The sequence below is a fragment of the Lutjanus erythropterus genome, chromosome 16, assembly GCF_056507025.1.
Source record: "Lutjanus erythropterus isolate fLutEry1 chromosome 16, fLutEry1.hap2, whole genome shotgun sequence".
Taxonomy (NCBI): domain Eukaryota; kingdom Metazoa; phylum Chordata; class Actinopteri; order Lutjaniformes; family Lutjanidae; genus Lutjanus; species Lutjanus erythropterus.
The window spans coordinates 37,898,423-37,915,000 of record NC_139332.1 but is presented as its reverse complement, the minus strand read 5'-3'; the positions used below and the strand labels follow the sequence as shown (position 1 = coordinate 37,915,000).

The 16,578-nt window shown below is 40.8% G+C and overlaps 3 protein-coding genes across 8 annotated transcripts in view; 1 reads left to right on the top strand and 2 right to left on the bottom strand.

Moving 5' to 3' along the window:
• The window catches only part of cdc42se1 (CDC42 small effector 1), a 13,815-nt gene extending 10,780 nt beyond the window's left edge, over positions 1 to 3,035 (top strand). For both annotated transcript variants that reach the window (XM_084739666.1, XM_084739665.1), the window contains one exon: positions 1 to 3,035. This exon is cut by the window's left edge and continues 539 nt beyond it. The gene's annotated coding sequence lies outside the window, so the exon portion shown is untranslated.
• Positions 3,036 to 9,303: 6,268 nt separating this feature from the next.
• On the bottom strand, positions 9,304 to 13,645 carry LOC146313650 (bcl-2/adenovirus E1B 19 kDa-interacting protein 2-like protein). The gene is made up of 9 exons (XM_084739678.1): positions 13,583 to 13,645; positions 13,404 to 13,487; positions 12,778 to 12,939; positions 12,419 to 12,670; positions 11,680 to 11,782; positions 11,340 to 11,471; positions 10,613 to 10,699; positions 10,381 to 10,479; positions 9,304 to 10,110 (listed from the first exon to the last, which is right to left on the bottom strand). Exons 4-9 carry the CDS (start codon positions 12,531 to 12,533, stop codon positions 10,086 to 10,088), a joined length of 561 nt encoding a protein of 186 aa, XP_084595804.1. The 5' UTR covers positions 12,534 to 12,670; positions 12,778 to 12,939; positions 13,404 to 13,487; positions 13,583 to 13,645; the 3' UTR covers positions 9,304 to 10,085.
• Positions 13,646 to 13,720: 75 nt separating this feature from the next.
• LOC146313649 (uncharacterized) lies at positions 13,721 to 16,301 on the bottom strand. 5 transcript variants are annotated; one of them, XM_084739658.1, is made up of 5 exons: positions 16,121 to 16,301; positions 15,044 to 15,090; positions 14,291 to 14,421; positions 14,060 to 14,143; positions 13,721 to 13,984 (listed from the first exon to the last, which is right to left on the bottom strand). In XM_084739658.1, the coding sequence occupies exons 2-5, from the start codon at positions 15,082 to 15,084 to the stop codon at positions 13,752 to 13,754; spliced, it is 489 nt and encodes a 162-aa protein (XP_084595784.1). In that variant the 5' UTR covers positions 15,085 to 15,090; positions 16,121 to 16,301; the 3' UTR covers positions 13,721 to 13,751. The 5 variants fall into 5 exon arrangements, with proteins under 5 accessions (XP_084595784.1, XP_084595785.1, XP_084595786.1 ...); XM_084739659.1 differs by having other exon boundaries at positions 13,721 to 13,981; XM_084739660.1 differs by having other exon boundaries at positions 14,075 to 14,143.
• Positions 16,302 to 16,578: the final 277 nt, after the last annotated feature.

Sequence of the window (16,578 nt, the reverse complement as noted above, 5' to 3'; positions counted from 1 at the left end):
TTCCTACACTGCTAAAAACAAACAAACAAACAAACAAAAAACTACATTTCCCAGCATTCATGTGGACATTTTCTTTACACCTGAGGCTCTGAGGGCTTTACAATCCCATAATCCTTCATTTCTGGAGTGTTTCTTCAGTGGACTTCATTACCCAGGATGCCTCACTCTGCTCAGCTCTGTCTCGGCCTCTAAAGGATTATTACGCCTTTAATTTGTTGCTTTTTCTGTTCATTGGTCCCACGGCTTCAGCAATGACATCACTGGACATCAACTCCCAGGATGCCTCACTGCTGGTGCTGGATGACTAAAGACTCTTGTTTAAGGAGATGGGAAAGTCCCCCAGTGTGTGTGTGTGTGTGATGTCATCTGGTCTTAATGTTCCACCAGTTTAAATATAAACGCTGAACTCTCACAGGGAACTGGACCCACAGTTCAAAACCTCCATTAGAAAATTGCCCGTTTTAGAAACACTTCCATGTTTCCACTCGTACAAAGAAGAAGAACACGTCATCTTCGTCTCTCTGCTCATCTGACGACTTCAGCTGCAGTTCGGGGCCCTGAATGTGTCTGATGCGACATATTTTTGGGCCTCAAGAAAACGTTTTAGGGGCCACACTGAGACATTTGCAGGGCTTTTTGTTTTAAACATTTCATGCTGCGTCTGGTGGGAAGATGAGCTGTTTAACTGCTCTGTATTAATTCAAGTTTTCTGCTGTTTTGGGTGATTTTCTGTGTGATTTTCTATTTTCTGTATCTTCTGATCAAACGTCCTGATTAACTGAAGCAGAGAAGCAAAATGGTGCTCAGTGTATAGGAAACAAAACGCTCAAAACTGCTTTGTTAAGTAACAAAAAAATCTTCTTCATCAGCTACAATTTGGACCAAAATACGGAAAAGACAACCCTGACATGAACATTTATTAAATGCATGTTTGTTCAAATTCCAAATTCCAGCACTTTATTAAAAAAAACTGTAACATCTGACCAGGGTCAAAAGTTGGAACAGAAACAAACCCACCAACCAAACTCAATACAGTTTTCTTTGTATTTAAGAAAAACACAAAAATCCACGTTTTATTTATACATTTATTATATTTTCTATAAGATGTACCTCCCTTTATGATGGTCTAAATATTTCAGAGCCTCCTCTAAAACTGTGAGGAATGTGAAGAAAATGATTTAATTTATTTAGTTTTTGCCTTAAACACTCAAATTTTTAAAATATATTTACTCTAAAAAATATTTTAAAACTAAAACTTTAAAACTGATAAAAGTATTAAAATCAGAGCTAAAAGTCCAAAGACAGAAGTCAGAGAGATGTGATGACATCTGCAAACACTCAGCTGTTGTCTACACTACCACTGACTGGTTGCCATGGAAACCGCTGAGTCATGGTGTTCCCCCTCGTCGTGGCGACCAGCCACTTCCTCTCTGTGGCTGAGACTCCAAGAGGCCAAAAACGTCTATTTAAGGAAAATGTGAGCCGCCGCCGCTGCTCGACTCAGTTTCCTCAGGACAGTGTGCTGTGTTCACTGGACTCCTCAGAGCGTGGGAGTTTTTAAACTTCCTCTTTCTGAAAGATTCTCTCTCTGTTAACTCCTCCACAGTCTGATGTGTCACAGTGAGTCACTCTTCAACCACAACAGCCAATTAAAATGCTGATTTCACATCATGTGACTTGAAACAGACTGCACATGAGACTGAACAAGTTAGTTTGGCAGCTCTGTAAACACCTCCAGCTGCAGTTACCACCAGTAACCACAGGGGGCGCCAAATCAAGCAGGACTGAAATCTGAAGCTGTGTTCAGACTGAACATGAAGCTAATTTTAGATGCAGTATGACTGCATGTAATTTAAATGCAAAGATGCAGTTAACCCAAAGCCCCGCCCCCTTTCCACTCTGTGCTCCAATATAAACTAAGCTAGCTTGGAACAAGTCACTTTTCTCCTTTCCTGTCTACTGGAAACAGGAAATAGGCAGGAGATGTTATGTGCTAAGTCCATGTTGAAAAAAAAGGTAACTAACTAGCTAGCCAATGATTGATCTAACTTAACTAGTTCAATAGTTAGCATTTTGCTAACATTAGCCATCAGATGTGATAAGTGCTGCCTTCGAATGGAACCTGTGAAGTAGTAATTACGACGTGGAAAGTCGTGAAGTCATGGACAGGACTTGTAAACGTGGAGCTTGTCTGGTTGACAGTGTCAGTGGCAGATTAGCTAGCTAGTTAGCTAGCATTTTGCTAACATTAGCTCGGAGCCTTTCAAATGGACGGTTCTCATGAACATGGTAAACACAACCCCATTTGAAAGCAGTTTAACTAGCTTATGATTACTGTATATTACCTAGCTAGTTTGCTAGCATCGTGCTAACCTAAGCTAACTTAAGATGTGACTTTAGTCTGTAGCCTACATGTGACTTTTATTGGTTCAACATGTGAGCTGAACACAGGGCTGATCTGAGAACAGGAAACAGAAAGTTCAGCTGGGTACCTTGCTCAACTGTTATTGGAGCACAGAGCAAAAAGGGGCGGGACTTAGGAACAGTTTAGGTGTCACCTTTAAAATATTTTGTTGTTATTTTGTTGCAGCAGTTTGACACAGTTTAAACCCAAATGAAACATTCCAACAGCCACAAACTTCTCGGCTTTGTGAGGGTTTGAGTGACGAAAATTACAGACTGCACCGAGGTGGAACATGTTCCTGTCAGCCAACGCCCAGTGTTCTCCTGAACCCTCCGCTCGTCCGGTTCTAATCAGTTCCTGTAGCTTCAGTGTTTATGTGCACACAAGTCTCCTGGTTTGGACTCATGGACATGAAACCTGTGAATCAGACCTGATCCTGGTTTCTGACACCAGCAGCTGTGTTACAGAAACTTCCTGATCCTAGCTTATGTTTGGTAACCATGGTAACCATTAGGATTAGAACCTGATTTAGATCTGTGTTCCTCTCCAGATACACAAACCTCCAAACTTCACCAAATCTGAAATAAAGTCTGTGTTTGCTCGTAGTGGTGTTACCTGTTGAAGAGAACATCTTTGAACTCATCTGTCTTTAACTCTCTTTTGTTTTTGTTTTCTGTGTTTCTATGATTAAAAAATCACAGTAATAAACTTTTGTTGCTCTGTGAGAGGAAAAAATAGCGTTGGTTGCCCGGTAACAGACATTAAAGTTGATAAGTGATGTTGAATCGAGTATTTAGGATTTCCTAACCTGAGATCAGTGAAATAAGATTCCTAAAATCCTTTCTTAGTCTGTTCCTGTCTTAAGTTTAGACTTCAGAGAGGAAGTTTCTGTAGTTCGGCCTCAGGATCTGATGTTGACATGAGAAACACGCGGAGCTGAAGGGTTCATGGAAACACTGACTTCCTGCAGCTTCAGGTCAGCTCCAGCAGCAGCATCGACACCTGAACGCACCATCGGCTCGGCCTCTCTCTGGGTTTCAGTCTTCAGGTGTTGTTGTTGACCTCTTGACTCCGTCTGCCTCGTTTCTCTTCTGATTCGTGGAAACTCAGACGTGTTTCTCAGGATCGGTTGCCGGGGCCGACGGTGTGTTTATAACAGCCACAGTTCCTCTCCTCCTCTTCCTCTTCCTCTTCGTCCCTCACTCGTGGGATTCCCCTCCCGGCTTTACAGTCCATCAACACTGGAGAGCACTTTCCCTTCAGTTTCACCTCGGGTCGAGACGGCGAGCGTTAGAAAAACACCTGACGTCATCTCGCCATGTTCATCTGTTGAATCTGTTTTCTTATTATCAATATTATTTTTATGCTTTTATGCTTTTGTTATCAAAGATGTTGATTTATTGAACTGTGTTTGTATTATTGAACAATCTCTGTCTGAATATGTTGCCATGGTTACTATTGAAAGTATTGATCATCAAACATTTCTGTGACTTTAAGAACCTCGAGCCTCTGATGAAACCTGCAGGAGTTCATTCATGTAAAGTTCAATATAAAACCTAATATTCGCTCTTTATAAGCTCACTAATAAACTTTAATCTGGTTTGAACCAATCAGAAGCCTCCACAGCTGAGGCGTTCCGCTGCAGTTCCGCTAACGTCCACCAGATGTTGCTGTGATTAAACTCTAACTGTAATGAAGTGAACAAGAAAACATCAGTCCAGTTTTTACTCAGCAGCTTCGTTTCACTTCTTCTTCTTAATGTAAACGACCGTTTGATTCAGAGGAAGCTGGACGTCATTGGATGTATGTGATTTGATTGACAGATGACTCAGCCAATCAGGCTCAGCTGTGGTTTTTGGTTTGTGATGTAAAGTTGTAACTTCCTGCTGTTTCAATGACGATCTGCCGACAGGTGATCTGAGAAACAACCTGAACCTGAACCTCGTCCAGCTTCACTCACGCTGAACATGACGAATGCTAATGCTAATGCTAATGCTAATGCTATGGAAGAAAATAAAAACATTTTCTAATAAAACATCTGAGTTCAGTGATTGAAATCGGAACTTTAGAGTCCCTGAAGTCCACAGGATGATATTTTTTTAACTGAACAGAAGTTATATAAGATGCAACATTTTGTAAATAAGATAACTTGTTTTGTTTTGTGAACCAAATCATAACTTGTGAGCACAACATATTAGATGTATATCTTATGAACCCCGGTATTATTCTGTAAACACAAGTTATCTCATGTAACAAGATTTGAATCTGACACGAACAATTTAACAACAGAAACATGATCTTCATCTTGTTTGAATGAGGTAAGATACTAAATTTGTAAACAAGATATAAACTTCAGGGAACAAAATACTAAACTTTATAGACAAGATGCTACATTTTTTGAGAAGATACAAAATTTGTAAACAAGAAAAAATTGTGGTAACAAAATAACTTTTGAACAAGATGCTAAAATTTGTAGGAACAAGATGTGAGATTTTGGGAAAGAGACAAAAATGTAATGATGCGAGTAAGAAAGAAAAGTTAAGAAGAGATGGAAGGAGACACCTGAAGAAGAACTTTGTGTGAGTGACGACGTCAGACAAGAACAAACAAAAACAACACAAATAATCTGTAATAACTTTCACAAACAAAATATGAGTCTGAACACAGAAGATAATGACTTCTGCAAACGAGACCAGAACAAATTAATTTTTATGGATCAGTGATGATTTCTGGTTCATTGAATTTTGAGAAAGACATTTCTGATTCGTTGATATTTAAAAACTTTTAAAGTACGATCAGTTTGGAGCTGCAGACGTGTGTGAGCAGGTTTTTATCTTTGGACTCGTCTCACAACTCAGTTTGTTTGATTTTAATATAACTTTAAAATCTTTATAGCAGTGAACACAGCAGTCTTCATGTGTGATGATATTTTATGGTTCAGGTGACATGAATGTGTTTGAATTGTGACTGATGATGATTAAATTTTGTATTTTGTGTCTTGTGTTTGGTTTGTTATGTAACGTCCTCCTCTGCACAGGAACACAAACAGATTGACTTTATTCCTCCTCGTTGTGTAACTCGTCTCATGACACATGAATAAATCTGCTGTTTCTCTCTCTGATAAATGTGTTGGGAAATATTAAAAATCAAAAACTGTCAAACTTTTGGTGGTTGTGTTTCCTTTCATTGAAAAATGCAAATAAACTGGTGATTGACATGAAAATATTTATTTAAATTGACCTATTTTGCAATATTTCATGTGTTTGTACAGATATGAGTCTGTTTCCACTCCTTCACTTCAACATGGTGTTTTATTACAAGCAGCTGTAGAGACCACAGAGCTGTAATGATGATGCTTCAACTGTGTGTGTGTGTGTGTGTGTCTCCATAGAAACCCCAGTCCTGTACTGAGGAGGAGGAAACAGCTCGAGTAGAAAAATTAAGATGTGGTCGCTGCTGCTGGCTCGTTAAGAACTGAGTGTGTGGGAAACACAGGCGGATAAATGTGTGTGTGTGTGCATGTGTGTGTGTGTGTGCGTGTAAACAGAGGTCACACAGTAAGTGAGTCACCGGCTGCACTGGGATAGTTGGTTTCCTCACATAGCAACATGCTAACGTCACAGCTAACATGCTAACGGAATGACTGAATGGGAGCTGAGCATCAGAAACAGCAGCGTCATGAGGAACACTGGAACCACTGGAACCACTGGGAACACTGGGAACACTGTTAGTTAAAGAAAACATTTAACATATAGGAAATACACTGTAGAATCTGTGCAATTAGCCTAGCTTAGCATAAACAGTGGAAACAGCTAACCTGACTCTGCTTAAAATTTAAAAATACTCTGAAATGTTCCTTTAAAATGTTCAGCGTTTTATTTGACGAAAGCAAACTTGTACATTACTGGAATTTAAACAGTTAATTTGTGATTTAACATTCAAAACTTAATGTGACATCGATACGACCTCCGTACGTTTCACCGCTCCGCGTGTTTATGTGATGCTGCGTGTCTCTGCTGACATCACACAAACATGAAGCGCGTCTGTTTACACACAAGTTTCAGTGTCTGGAATCTTGTTTCACATATAGATCACTACAGAGAGAGAGAGAGAGAGAGAGAGAGAGAGAGAGAGAGTGAGGGAGAGAGAGAGAGAGAGAGAGAGAGAGAGAGAGAGAGAGGGAGAGAGAGAGAGAGTGAGAGAGAGAGAGAGAGGGGGAGTGAGATATCAGAGTAAAATTGCTGAAGTGTGAACATGTTGAATCAAAACTGCTTTGAGTTCAGTCTGAATGCAACTTTACAAATCGCTCAAACATGAGAACGTTCTGATGTCAGGGGTGACGATCGTTGATGTCAAGTGTGTGTGTGTGTGTGTGTGTGTGTGTGTGTGTAGGTGGGGTTTAGTTCCTACATGTACTGAAATGCATTTTGGTTTGCATGATGTCAGAGGAGCAACATCACATGAGAAGTCATCTGTAACCACACACACACACACACACACACACACACACACACACACACACACACACACACACAGATGGTGTTTTGTTCTCTCAGCTTGTGTCTCCTGACTCACACTGAGGTGTTAAAGGAACTTCCCCACATTTACTGACCTGCAGCCAGTTGATGTGAAACCTTCTCTTATATCAAATAACTAAATAAAACTGATGAGAAAACTGAACAAATGAACAAACATCAGTGTGATAAGATCCACTGACAGAAACGTCTTTGGGAAACATTAGTACAGTAACAAAATATTTTTCAGTAGTAGTAGTAGTAATATTGACAGGTTAGCTAGCTAAGTGGATTTCTGTGTAGCTAACACTAGCAGTTAGTATTTCTAGCTAACGTTAGTGGTTAGTCTGTGTAGCTAACATGAGCAGTTGGTCTCTGTAGCTAATGTTAGCAGTTGGTATGTGAAGCTTACATTAATGGTTAGTCTGTTTAGCTAGCATTAGTGTAGCTAACATTAGCAGTTGGCTGTTTAGCAAACGTTAGTGCTTGGTGTGCAAATGGTAGCATATTGTTCTTTATTTTGAAATGTGTTATAAAATTGTAATCCTGCTAATAATCCACTTTTTTTTACTACATGTAACTGCAATGGAATAATGTTACCCTTTTTTGTATCCTAATTATGTAAACCTGTTACATGTGATCTGTTTTATCCAAAGCTCAGTGACCAGGACGTGGTTAGCATAGCTTAGCACAAAGACTGGTAGTAGTGGGAAACTGTTGGCCTAGCTCCAGCAAAACAGTCTGGAGTTACATGTTGCAGGATGTTTATTGAACAGCTGTAGAAACAGAAATAAAAACAGGAGATGTTATGGATTTAGCAGCGTTAGCATTAGCATTGAAGGTACTTGGTTTCATCTCTGTTTACTGAACTCAGCTGAATATAGCATGCAACGGGCTAGCAGCTAACAAGCTAACAGTGTGTTTCAGTGTGAGCTGAAAAACAAGGTAATAAGAACACACACACACACACACACACACACACACACACAAACACACACTGTGGTCTGTGTTCCTGTTTATTGAGTTTCCTCAGCAGCTACCTCACTTCCTTCCTGTCAGGCTCCATTTCCTGAGCAGCCGCTGAGTTCACACACACACACACACACACACACACACACACACACACACACACACACACACACACACACACACACACTGGTGTTTTCCTGTTCTGTATAAATGACCACAGTGTTCTCACACACACACACACACACACATCATAAAGGTGTTTCACAAACACAGAATATTTTCAGTATTTTCTGATGTGAGAAAGTTTTATTAACATTAAATGTTTCAGCATTTTGGGAAACATTCCCGTAAGATGAAGATATTTTTGTTGAAAAGACGTTTAAAAGACGACTGGTTGAAAGTTTTGTCACCATCTGTTTGCAGACTGTTGATCAGTCAGTTTAAACTCTGACTGGTCTCAGATCAGTGAGTGTGTCTGGCTGCTGAACATCAGGTCAGATCTCCTCAGAAACCACAGAATATTTTAAACTTCAAGATAAAAAAGAAAAGCCTCTCAGTGAAATCCAACCTGAAGACGTTCACACAGACTGAGACACAGCCGCTGATAAAGAGCATCACTTTATTTTATTCAGCATCCAAACATCTTTAAGTGATCAGTTTTACAGCAGACACCTGAGCAGGTCGACCGACCAACTGGAAAATACTGAAAGTGCAAAAAAAACAACAACAAAACCCTTCACCTGAAAAAGTTTTGATCCAAAATGTTCCACAGTGTTGAAACCTCGTCACCAGCTCAGAACACTTTTGTGCTTGAAATGTAGAAAGTGTTTCAAAACAAAAAGAAAAGTGTCAGTTTTTAAATGAGACACAGTAACAGAACCTGCAGAGTGAAGATCTGTTCAGTTTAAAGACGCTGCAGGGAGGATGAGGTTCCCTCCACAAACAGCCAATCAGATCTTTCCTACAGAAAATAAAAGGTTATGATACTGACGCGACTTGCTCAGCAACATAACAACAGTTTTATGATTTTTGAAGCATAAATACAATCACCAGAAGTAAAAAGTTAATGTTAGGCCATAAACTACACGATGGTCACATGACTTAGACATCACGATGTTTAATGGCCCAGAACAGCCTCTGTAGTCTCAGTTAGCCACCTGTTAGCAACCGCCGTTTTAAATTAATTATTTCAGACCAACAAACACACACACTTCAGATGTGGTTAGCAGTTGGTATATGTAGCTAACGTTAGTGGTTGGTCTGCATAGCTAATGTTAGCAATTGCTCCATGTAGCTAATGTTAGCGGTTGTTCTGTTTAGCTAACGTTACCAGTTGGTCTGTGTAGCTAACGTTAGCGGTGGGTCTGTGTAGCTAATGTTAGCGGTTGTTCTGTTTAGCTAACATTAGTGGTTGGTCTGTGTAGCTAATGTTAGCGGTGGGTCTGTGTAGCTAACTTTAGCGGTTGGTCTGTGTAGCTAACGTTAGCGGTTGGTCTGTGTAGCTAACGTTAGCGGTTGGTCTGTGTAGCTAACGTTAGCGGTGGGTCTGTGTAGCTAACGTTAGTGGTTCCAGTCGGATGACAATATTTTTATCTTACACACACATGATATGAGATTCATCCTGTACAAAATAATAATTTGCAGATGAAATATAACATTGTGAAGAAATTCACTCTTTATAACCATGAACAAGATAATTATTTGTGACAACGAGATGATAAATTGCAGAAACAAGAATCTCTCTCGTGTGCAGAAGATAATAAAATAAGTTTCAGGACTTTGGGCTCTTTAATCCACCGTAACTCCACATTCATGACATTAGTTCATGTTGTTGTTTCATTAGATTGTAAAATCATAATATTTCTGCTGTGGCAGGACAATAAATTATTTTATTTTAAGTAGAATTATGTTTCTACAGGTTTGGTTTTTGTCATCCTAAAACATATTTGAAAATGAAAGAGTTTGCAGCAGCAGCACCACGTTGTGTTTTTGTTCTTCACCTCCATTTTGGCTCAAACCTGCTGATTGTCTCGGCTGAGCAGCAGCTCGCTGATTTGTCCGCCATCCAGTGTCTCTGAAGACGTTCCACCTGTTACCTGAGAGCAAATGTCAAAACTCTGAGCAGAACTGGACGGCAGCTTCCTGGTGTTTCCTGAGACCTCAAATCCTGCAGCAGGTTCAGAGTCTCACCTGGACTCTCACCTGGACAGGTTCTGGTCGTACCTGCAGGGAGCAGAGATGATGACATCATCAACTAAATTTACATTTTCACTCATGAACACGTTCAAACATTTTGAACATCTGGACCACATCTGTCCTTCAGCCTCTCTGTCTGACCCACAGAGTTCTGTGAGTATGTGAATCATAGCGTTCTGTATTTTTCCTTTGTTCTGTTAGTTTGGGGTGACGTTCTCTAACTTTCTGTTCTGTGATCAATAAAACAAGATGTTTAGATCAGGAGAGACGATCCTGTAGAACCGAGGCGTGACTCACTCGGTGACACAGTCGGGGATCTGCACGTGCTCAGTGGGGATGAAGTGAGAAAGATCCTGGAGGCTGTCGACAAACTGCAGCTTCCTGCTGAACTTAGAGCTGAAGACGAGGAAGAGGAGGGACAGGATGAAGAACATGAGGAAGAAGAGACAACAGTGAGCGATGAGTTTGGTTTGTGAGGAGTGATGAAGAGGAGGAAGAGGAAGATGAGGATGAAGAGGTTGAAGCAGACCTGATGAAGGGTTTGATGATGGTGATGAGGGCTTTGATGTACCAGGTGGGATGAACCACGTAGAACCCCTTCAGGTTCTTCCTCAACCTGCACACACACACACACACACACACACACACACACACACACACACACACACACACACACACACACAGAGTTATTATGAGGCTGTAAGGGTTGACCCCGTCCATCTTGCAGGGGCCAAACAAGGAGTGAGACAGGAAGTGTTCAGGTGTGTCACAGATATCAGCTGTTCTTTCCTTCTGTCTCAGGTGACTGATGAAGACGAGTTGTTTGTTTTTCTACCAGCAGGAGGCGCCGCAGTCACACAATTAATACACATTCATTAATATGAACTAAAACTCTGTGGTCTGATTTTAGTTGTTACTTAGTGAAGGAGCACACAGAGGGTTTGAGTCCACTTTATTAGGGACACCTGGACAGTCACCTGGACAGTCACCTGGACAGTCACCTGGACAGTTTAATCCTGGACAGTTTAATCCAATCAGCTCAGCCATAATATCTAAATTCAGTTATAACAGAGGACACAGTTTGGTTCTTGATTTTATTAAGAGGTGTTTCTATTTTTTGTCTTGAGAAACTGAGGGGGAGAGAAAACAGTGCTGCACGAAGATGAAGATGTGACGCCCCCTGCTGGTCAGAGACTGAAACAACATCTGAGAGGAGACAAAGAAAGACGGACAGACAGTGAGAGTTTCTGTTGTACCTCCTGTCGATGGTGGTGTAACACTCTCTTAGCCAGCTGATTCCTGGTAGTTTGTCTTTCTGACCTCCAGCACAAAGATAAACGATCACGTAGTTTTCTGCAACCATCAGATCCAGAGTTCCTACAACGTACCTGCACAGAGTCACACAGTGACACTGATTCAAAACAACAAACCTGGAGGAAAAAAGCGCTTAAATATGCATTGGACGGCAACATGGATGATTTTGTAAGAAGTGACTCAAAATAAAAACATAAAAAGTCAGAAGGAACAAAGAGAGCAAAGGTCAAAGGTCACAGATTATAAAGTGGGTCACTGAAGAAAAGTTTGTGTGTTTTTTACCTGAACAGGTGATCCATCACATACTGGTAGTTTTCCAGACTATTCTGTGGCAGGTAGCAGGATGAAAACACGATGATGTCATTCATACCGTCTCCATAGTAACCTGGGAGGTGATAGAGAAGGTACCATGATTATTATAGTGGAATAAAAATACACTAAATAACAAAATCAGATGTGAAAAAACAAAAACCTATCTGGTGCAAGAAATACCTGGTGTTAGCAAAACCTACTTGGTGCTAGCTAAAAGCTGTCTGTTGTTAGCCAAAAAATGGTCTAATGACAACAGAAAACTATGGTTCTAGCCCCAAACTGCTCAGTGCTAGCCAGAAATTGCCTAATGCTAAATAAAGATTATCTGGTATTAGCAAAACAAACAAACAAACAAACAAAACCTGGTGCTAACTACCTGCTAACCAAAAACTAGCTGGCATTAGCAAAACTTACCTGGAGCTAGCTAAAGGCTGTCTACTGTTAGCCCAAAACTATCTGATATTAGCTGAAAACTGTCCAGTGCTAAACAGAAACTGCCTGGTACCAGCTAAAAATATATACAATCCTGAAACTAGTAAAAACTTCATTTAAAACTAAACATTTTTAAACAATAAAAACAAACAAACAAAAATTTTAAAGTAACATAAAAAGAAACTGATGAAAAATAAAAGTAGAATAACTGTGGAAGGTAGAACAGACGATCAGGACTCTACTCTCAGGTAAACCACCAGGTAAAGACTCGTCCTACCTCCGTGTGACAGCACCCTGAGAAACGGCTCCAGGACGCTCATGTTGACGCGGCTCTCCTGCGGCGGTTCACCTGTGGAGAAACAGCGCCACCTGATGCCCTGACTGTCCACCATGTCCTCCCGCTCCAGACCTCCCAGTTCACTCTGGTCTGTCCCCAGTCCAGAACCAGTCTGAGAATCAGACCTGGACCCGGGACTGTAACCCACCGCTCTGAGACGCCGGGACGCAACGCCGAGACGCCGCAGGTCATCTGGAAAACAATCCTGTGATGTCATCAAAGGTTTTTGGGATGGATTAAACAGGTCGTCATTAAAAATGTAATTTTCATAAAGAGGCATCCTATTTATGACCTCTGACCTTCCAGATCCAGGTCGTAGATGGGGAAGGGCAGTGATTCGCTGTCGGAGGGCGTTTCAATGGCGTCCAGGTCGAAGTCCAGCCCCGTGTCATCATCATCATCAGGTGAGGGAGAGAGGAAGGCCGAGGGGAAGTCGTCTGAAATCGTCGACTCACTGCGACCTGAAGAGGATCAACATCAACGTCTGCTGTTAGCCAAAACCTGTCTGCTGTTAGCCAAAACCTGTCTGCTGCTAGCCAAAACCTGTCTGCTGTTAGCCAAAACCTGTCTGCTGTTAGCCAAAACCTGTCTGCTGTTAGCCAAAACCTGTCTGCTGCTAGCCAAAATCTGCCTGCTGTTAGCCAAAAGCTGCCTGCTGTTAGCCAAAACCTGTCTGCTGCTAGCCAAAACCTGTCTGCTGCTAGCCAAAACCTGTCTGCTGTTAGCCAAAACCTGCCTGCTGTTAGCCAAAATCTGCCTGCTGTTAGCCAAAACCTGTCTGCTGTTAGCCAAAACCTGTCTGCTGCTAGCCAAAACCTGTCTGCTGTTAGCCAAAACCTGTCTGCTGCTAGCCAAAATCTGTCTGCTGTTAGCCAAAACCTGTCTGCTGTTAGCCAAAAACTACCTGCTGCTAGCCAAAACTCACCGAGAGACAGGCTGAGAGCTGGAGCCACCAGGATCTTCTTCTTCTTTGGTCGTGACCCGGACAAAGGCAGAGTGCTGGGAGGAGCTGCAGACAGAAATATTATAAGTTTTGAGCAGAGAAAACCAAACTGATGGAGATGACGGACTGAAAAACGACTGAAACAGAAGAAAAACTCTGACCTGGTCTGTCTTTGGTCGGTGCTGATGATTTCTGCTCTGAGACAAACTCGTCCTCAACGGCTCCTGATGACAGGAAGACAGGAAGTCAGACAGGAAACTGAGAGAGGAGGAGGAGAAGAAGAAATGTTCTAAACAGTCACCTGGCTGGAAGTCTCCCTCCTGTCCTCCATCACCTGCTGGGAGACAAACAGAGGACATGAAGGGAACCAACTAGAGCTAAACCTGAAGAAGACATGAAGACGGACTCGTCTTCCTCACCTCCTTTGTCTCCAGAAGAGGTTCCTCCTTCTTCTTCTTCTTCTTCTTCTTCTTCTTCTTCTTCTTCTTCTTCTTCTTCTCCTTCTTCTTCTTTTTCTTCTTCTTCTTCTTCTTCTTCTTCTTCTGTCTCCTCATCCTCATCTTCTGGACAGACAGAGACGAGGGTGAGCACAGAGGACACAGTCACCTCAGACTGAGACACATTTCTATTCTTCATACCTGCTGAGTCATCACCTGCTGCTGCCATGGCAACGCCGTTTCCTGTGACCAGTTCACCTGTTTCCTGCTCCTCCTCCTCCTCCTCTGTGGACGAAGAGCAGAGACACTGAAATGAATTCAGTTCATTCATGCAGCGTTTCCAGAAATCAACTTTGATCAATAAATAATATAAATAAATGACACCAATCAGTTTAAATCATAAAGAACTAAAATAAACGATGTGTCTGTTACCTGTTTGATGATCAGGTGTCGTGATCGTAGTTAAAGTACCACCAGGAGCTGCAGTATTAGCAGTATTATTAGCAGTACTGGTTTCAGTAGCATTAGTTGTGATGTCAGAGTTTTCATCAACCAGAGGTAACCTACACACAAAAACACACAGTACTCGAGTAAAAGAATGTAACTAGAATCAGGAAAAATGTACTTAAAGTATTAAGAGTAAAAATACTAAGTGTCCCCTGTGACTGTTGTACTACATATTATATCGTTAAATTAGAATTACTACAACAGTGTATTGGAGTATTGTATAATATGGATCCAGGTGTGAAGAGTAATACTTTGATTATTTTTGTGATTACAGTAAATTTATGGGAAAAAACCCACAAAAAACAGATCAAAGATTAAAGAAGTAAATTTAGGCGGAAAAAAAACAAGAAATAACTCAACAGTCCCATGAGATTATAAAGTCATAAACTTACGAGGAAAAACTCCAAATATTCAGAGATAATATTGAATTTCTCAGTACAGATTATTGTGTCATTTTTATCAAAAACACTGTTCATCTTCAGACGCGTCGGATAAAAACGAGAAGCTGCAACCTGAAGATTTTTATTTTATTCAACTTCTCCCAACAAAAAGAGCAAAGAGAGACAGAAGAAGAGTTTTCATCACATCAGATCTTAAAGTGGATCCAGGTGTTTCATCAGTCAGTAAACTGGATTCAAACTGGATTCTAGTAGAAAGTGAAAGTGGATCATGTCAGACCTGGACGTGTCTTCGTCCGGTTCGTCCACTCTGGACTCCATGTTGTTCTGCTGACAGATTACAGGATCAGAATCTGATTATTTCACTTTATTAAAGACATAAATATATTTACTGACACTCTTGTTCCTGGGACGTTGAGTGTTTACACATAAAACATGATTCCTGTGGAAGGATGACAGAAAACATCTTTTAAATCATAAAAATGACAAAATGTCTCGATATACTGAGTTAGAATCAGAAAATAATGACTTTGTTTACAAAATAATAACTTCATATAACACATAATTACTGCAAAATAATAATAATAATAATAATAAACTTTTAAAATTCACTTGCATATCTCAAAATAATGAGTTTGTATCACAAAATATCGACTTAGTACGAGTCATTATTTTTCTATATGAAGTCATTTTTGAATGATTTTTTAATTGTGATGATTTACAGGATCTTTTTTTCACGTCACACTGACAGAAATGAGCTGACATAATTTTACAATCAAATATTTTGCATTGTGACGCATCATACAGCCCAGAACTGTTAACATTAATCCACTCTGACAGAATTAAAATGCTGCTTAGGTTTAATGCATCAATAATCATTTATCAATAATCATATATCGGTGACACATCATGTTATGAATGGCTGTAGTTTCTCTACATGAAGCTGATAATACTTCTGAACTTTTAGTAAACTTTTGACCTTTGCACCTTCAGTTCTGCTGGTTTTCTGTTGTCAGTTTCAGGATGGTTTCTTTAACCACTTCTTCAATGAACATAAAAATCAATGAACCTTTATTTTGACACTAATTATTAACTTCAAACAACATTTTTGAAAGACTGATTTGGTGAATTCTTGTCTTCTATGAAGCAGGATTGTTGGATCAGATGGTGAAATAAGTCTCAGCACCGTCCACAGACTTTTGGCCGCATGTTGACTTTACCTGCAGGATGTAATCTGTATTTATTCAGCTCTTATCTCAGAGTCTCAGTTTACAGTGAAGGAGACACAAAGGTTGAAGACAAACTTCTCCGACGACAACACAAAGAAAGTAAGAGTAGAAACAGAGTAAAGACTTACAGCGGCTCTGTTTCCTCAGGGAGTCGACGGGAGCAGCGGCAGCTGTCAGGTGAGACGGTTCAGACAGGTGAGACAGGTTCAGGACAAACACCTGGAGACTCACCTGGTGACATCACATGGACTTTTTTATGAGTTTATGAGCGGACTCTACACCTCACCTGTCTCTCTCTCTCTCTCTCTCTCTCTCAGCCTACAGGAGCAGCAGAGGTGTGGTGTGTTGCTGCGACGAAGGCCCGGCCCCGTTACCGTGGAGACCATGACTGTACAAGCAGAGGTGGGAGCTGCAGCGTGCCCCTACCTGCACCTGAACACACACAGCTGATTGCACAAGTGATGAGAACTTATTTCTCTGCTGCGTTTGGGGGCTTTTCAGGCCGTCGGGAAAATCTAAAACTCAGTTTAAAGCTTTTTAATAGTTGTTCAGTCAAACATGTGACAAGTTGAGTCAAGTTTATTTT

Bases quoted from the DNA above. Each gene is read 5' to 3' on its own strand.
- LOC146313650 (XM_084739678.1), bottom strand. From the start codon at position 12,533: ATGGTGGACAGTCAGGGCATCAGGTGGCGCTGTTTCTCCACAGGTGAA. The intron at 11,783-12,418 runs GTAGGACGAGTC...ATCACCTCCCAG, and splicing joins CAGGGTGCTGTCACACGGAG to GTTACTATGGAGACGGTATG. The intron at 10,111-10,380 runs GTGAGTCACGCC...TGCTCCCTGCAG, and splicing joins ATCCCCGACTGTGTCACCGA to GTACGACCAGAACCTGTCCA.
- LOC146313649 (XM_084739657.1), bottom strand. From the start codon at position 15,084: ATGGAGTCCAGAGTGGACGAACCGGACGAAGACACGTCCAG. The intron at 14,422-15,043 runs GTCTGACATGAT...TTTTGTGTGTAG, and splicing joins CCGGACGAAGACACGTCCAG to GTTACCTCTGGTTGATGAAA. The intron at 14,144-14,290 runs GTAACAGACACA...CTTCGTCCACAG, and splicing joins GACACCTGATCATCAAACAG to AGGAGGAGGAGGAGGAGCAG.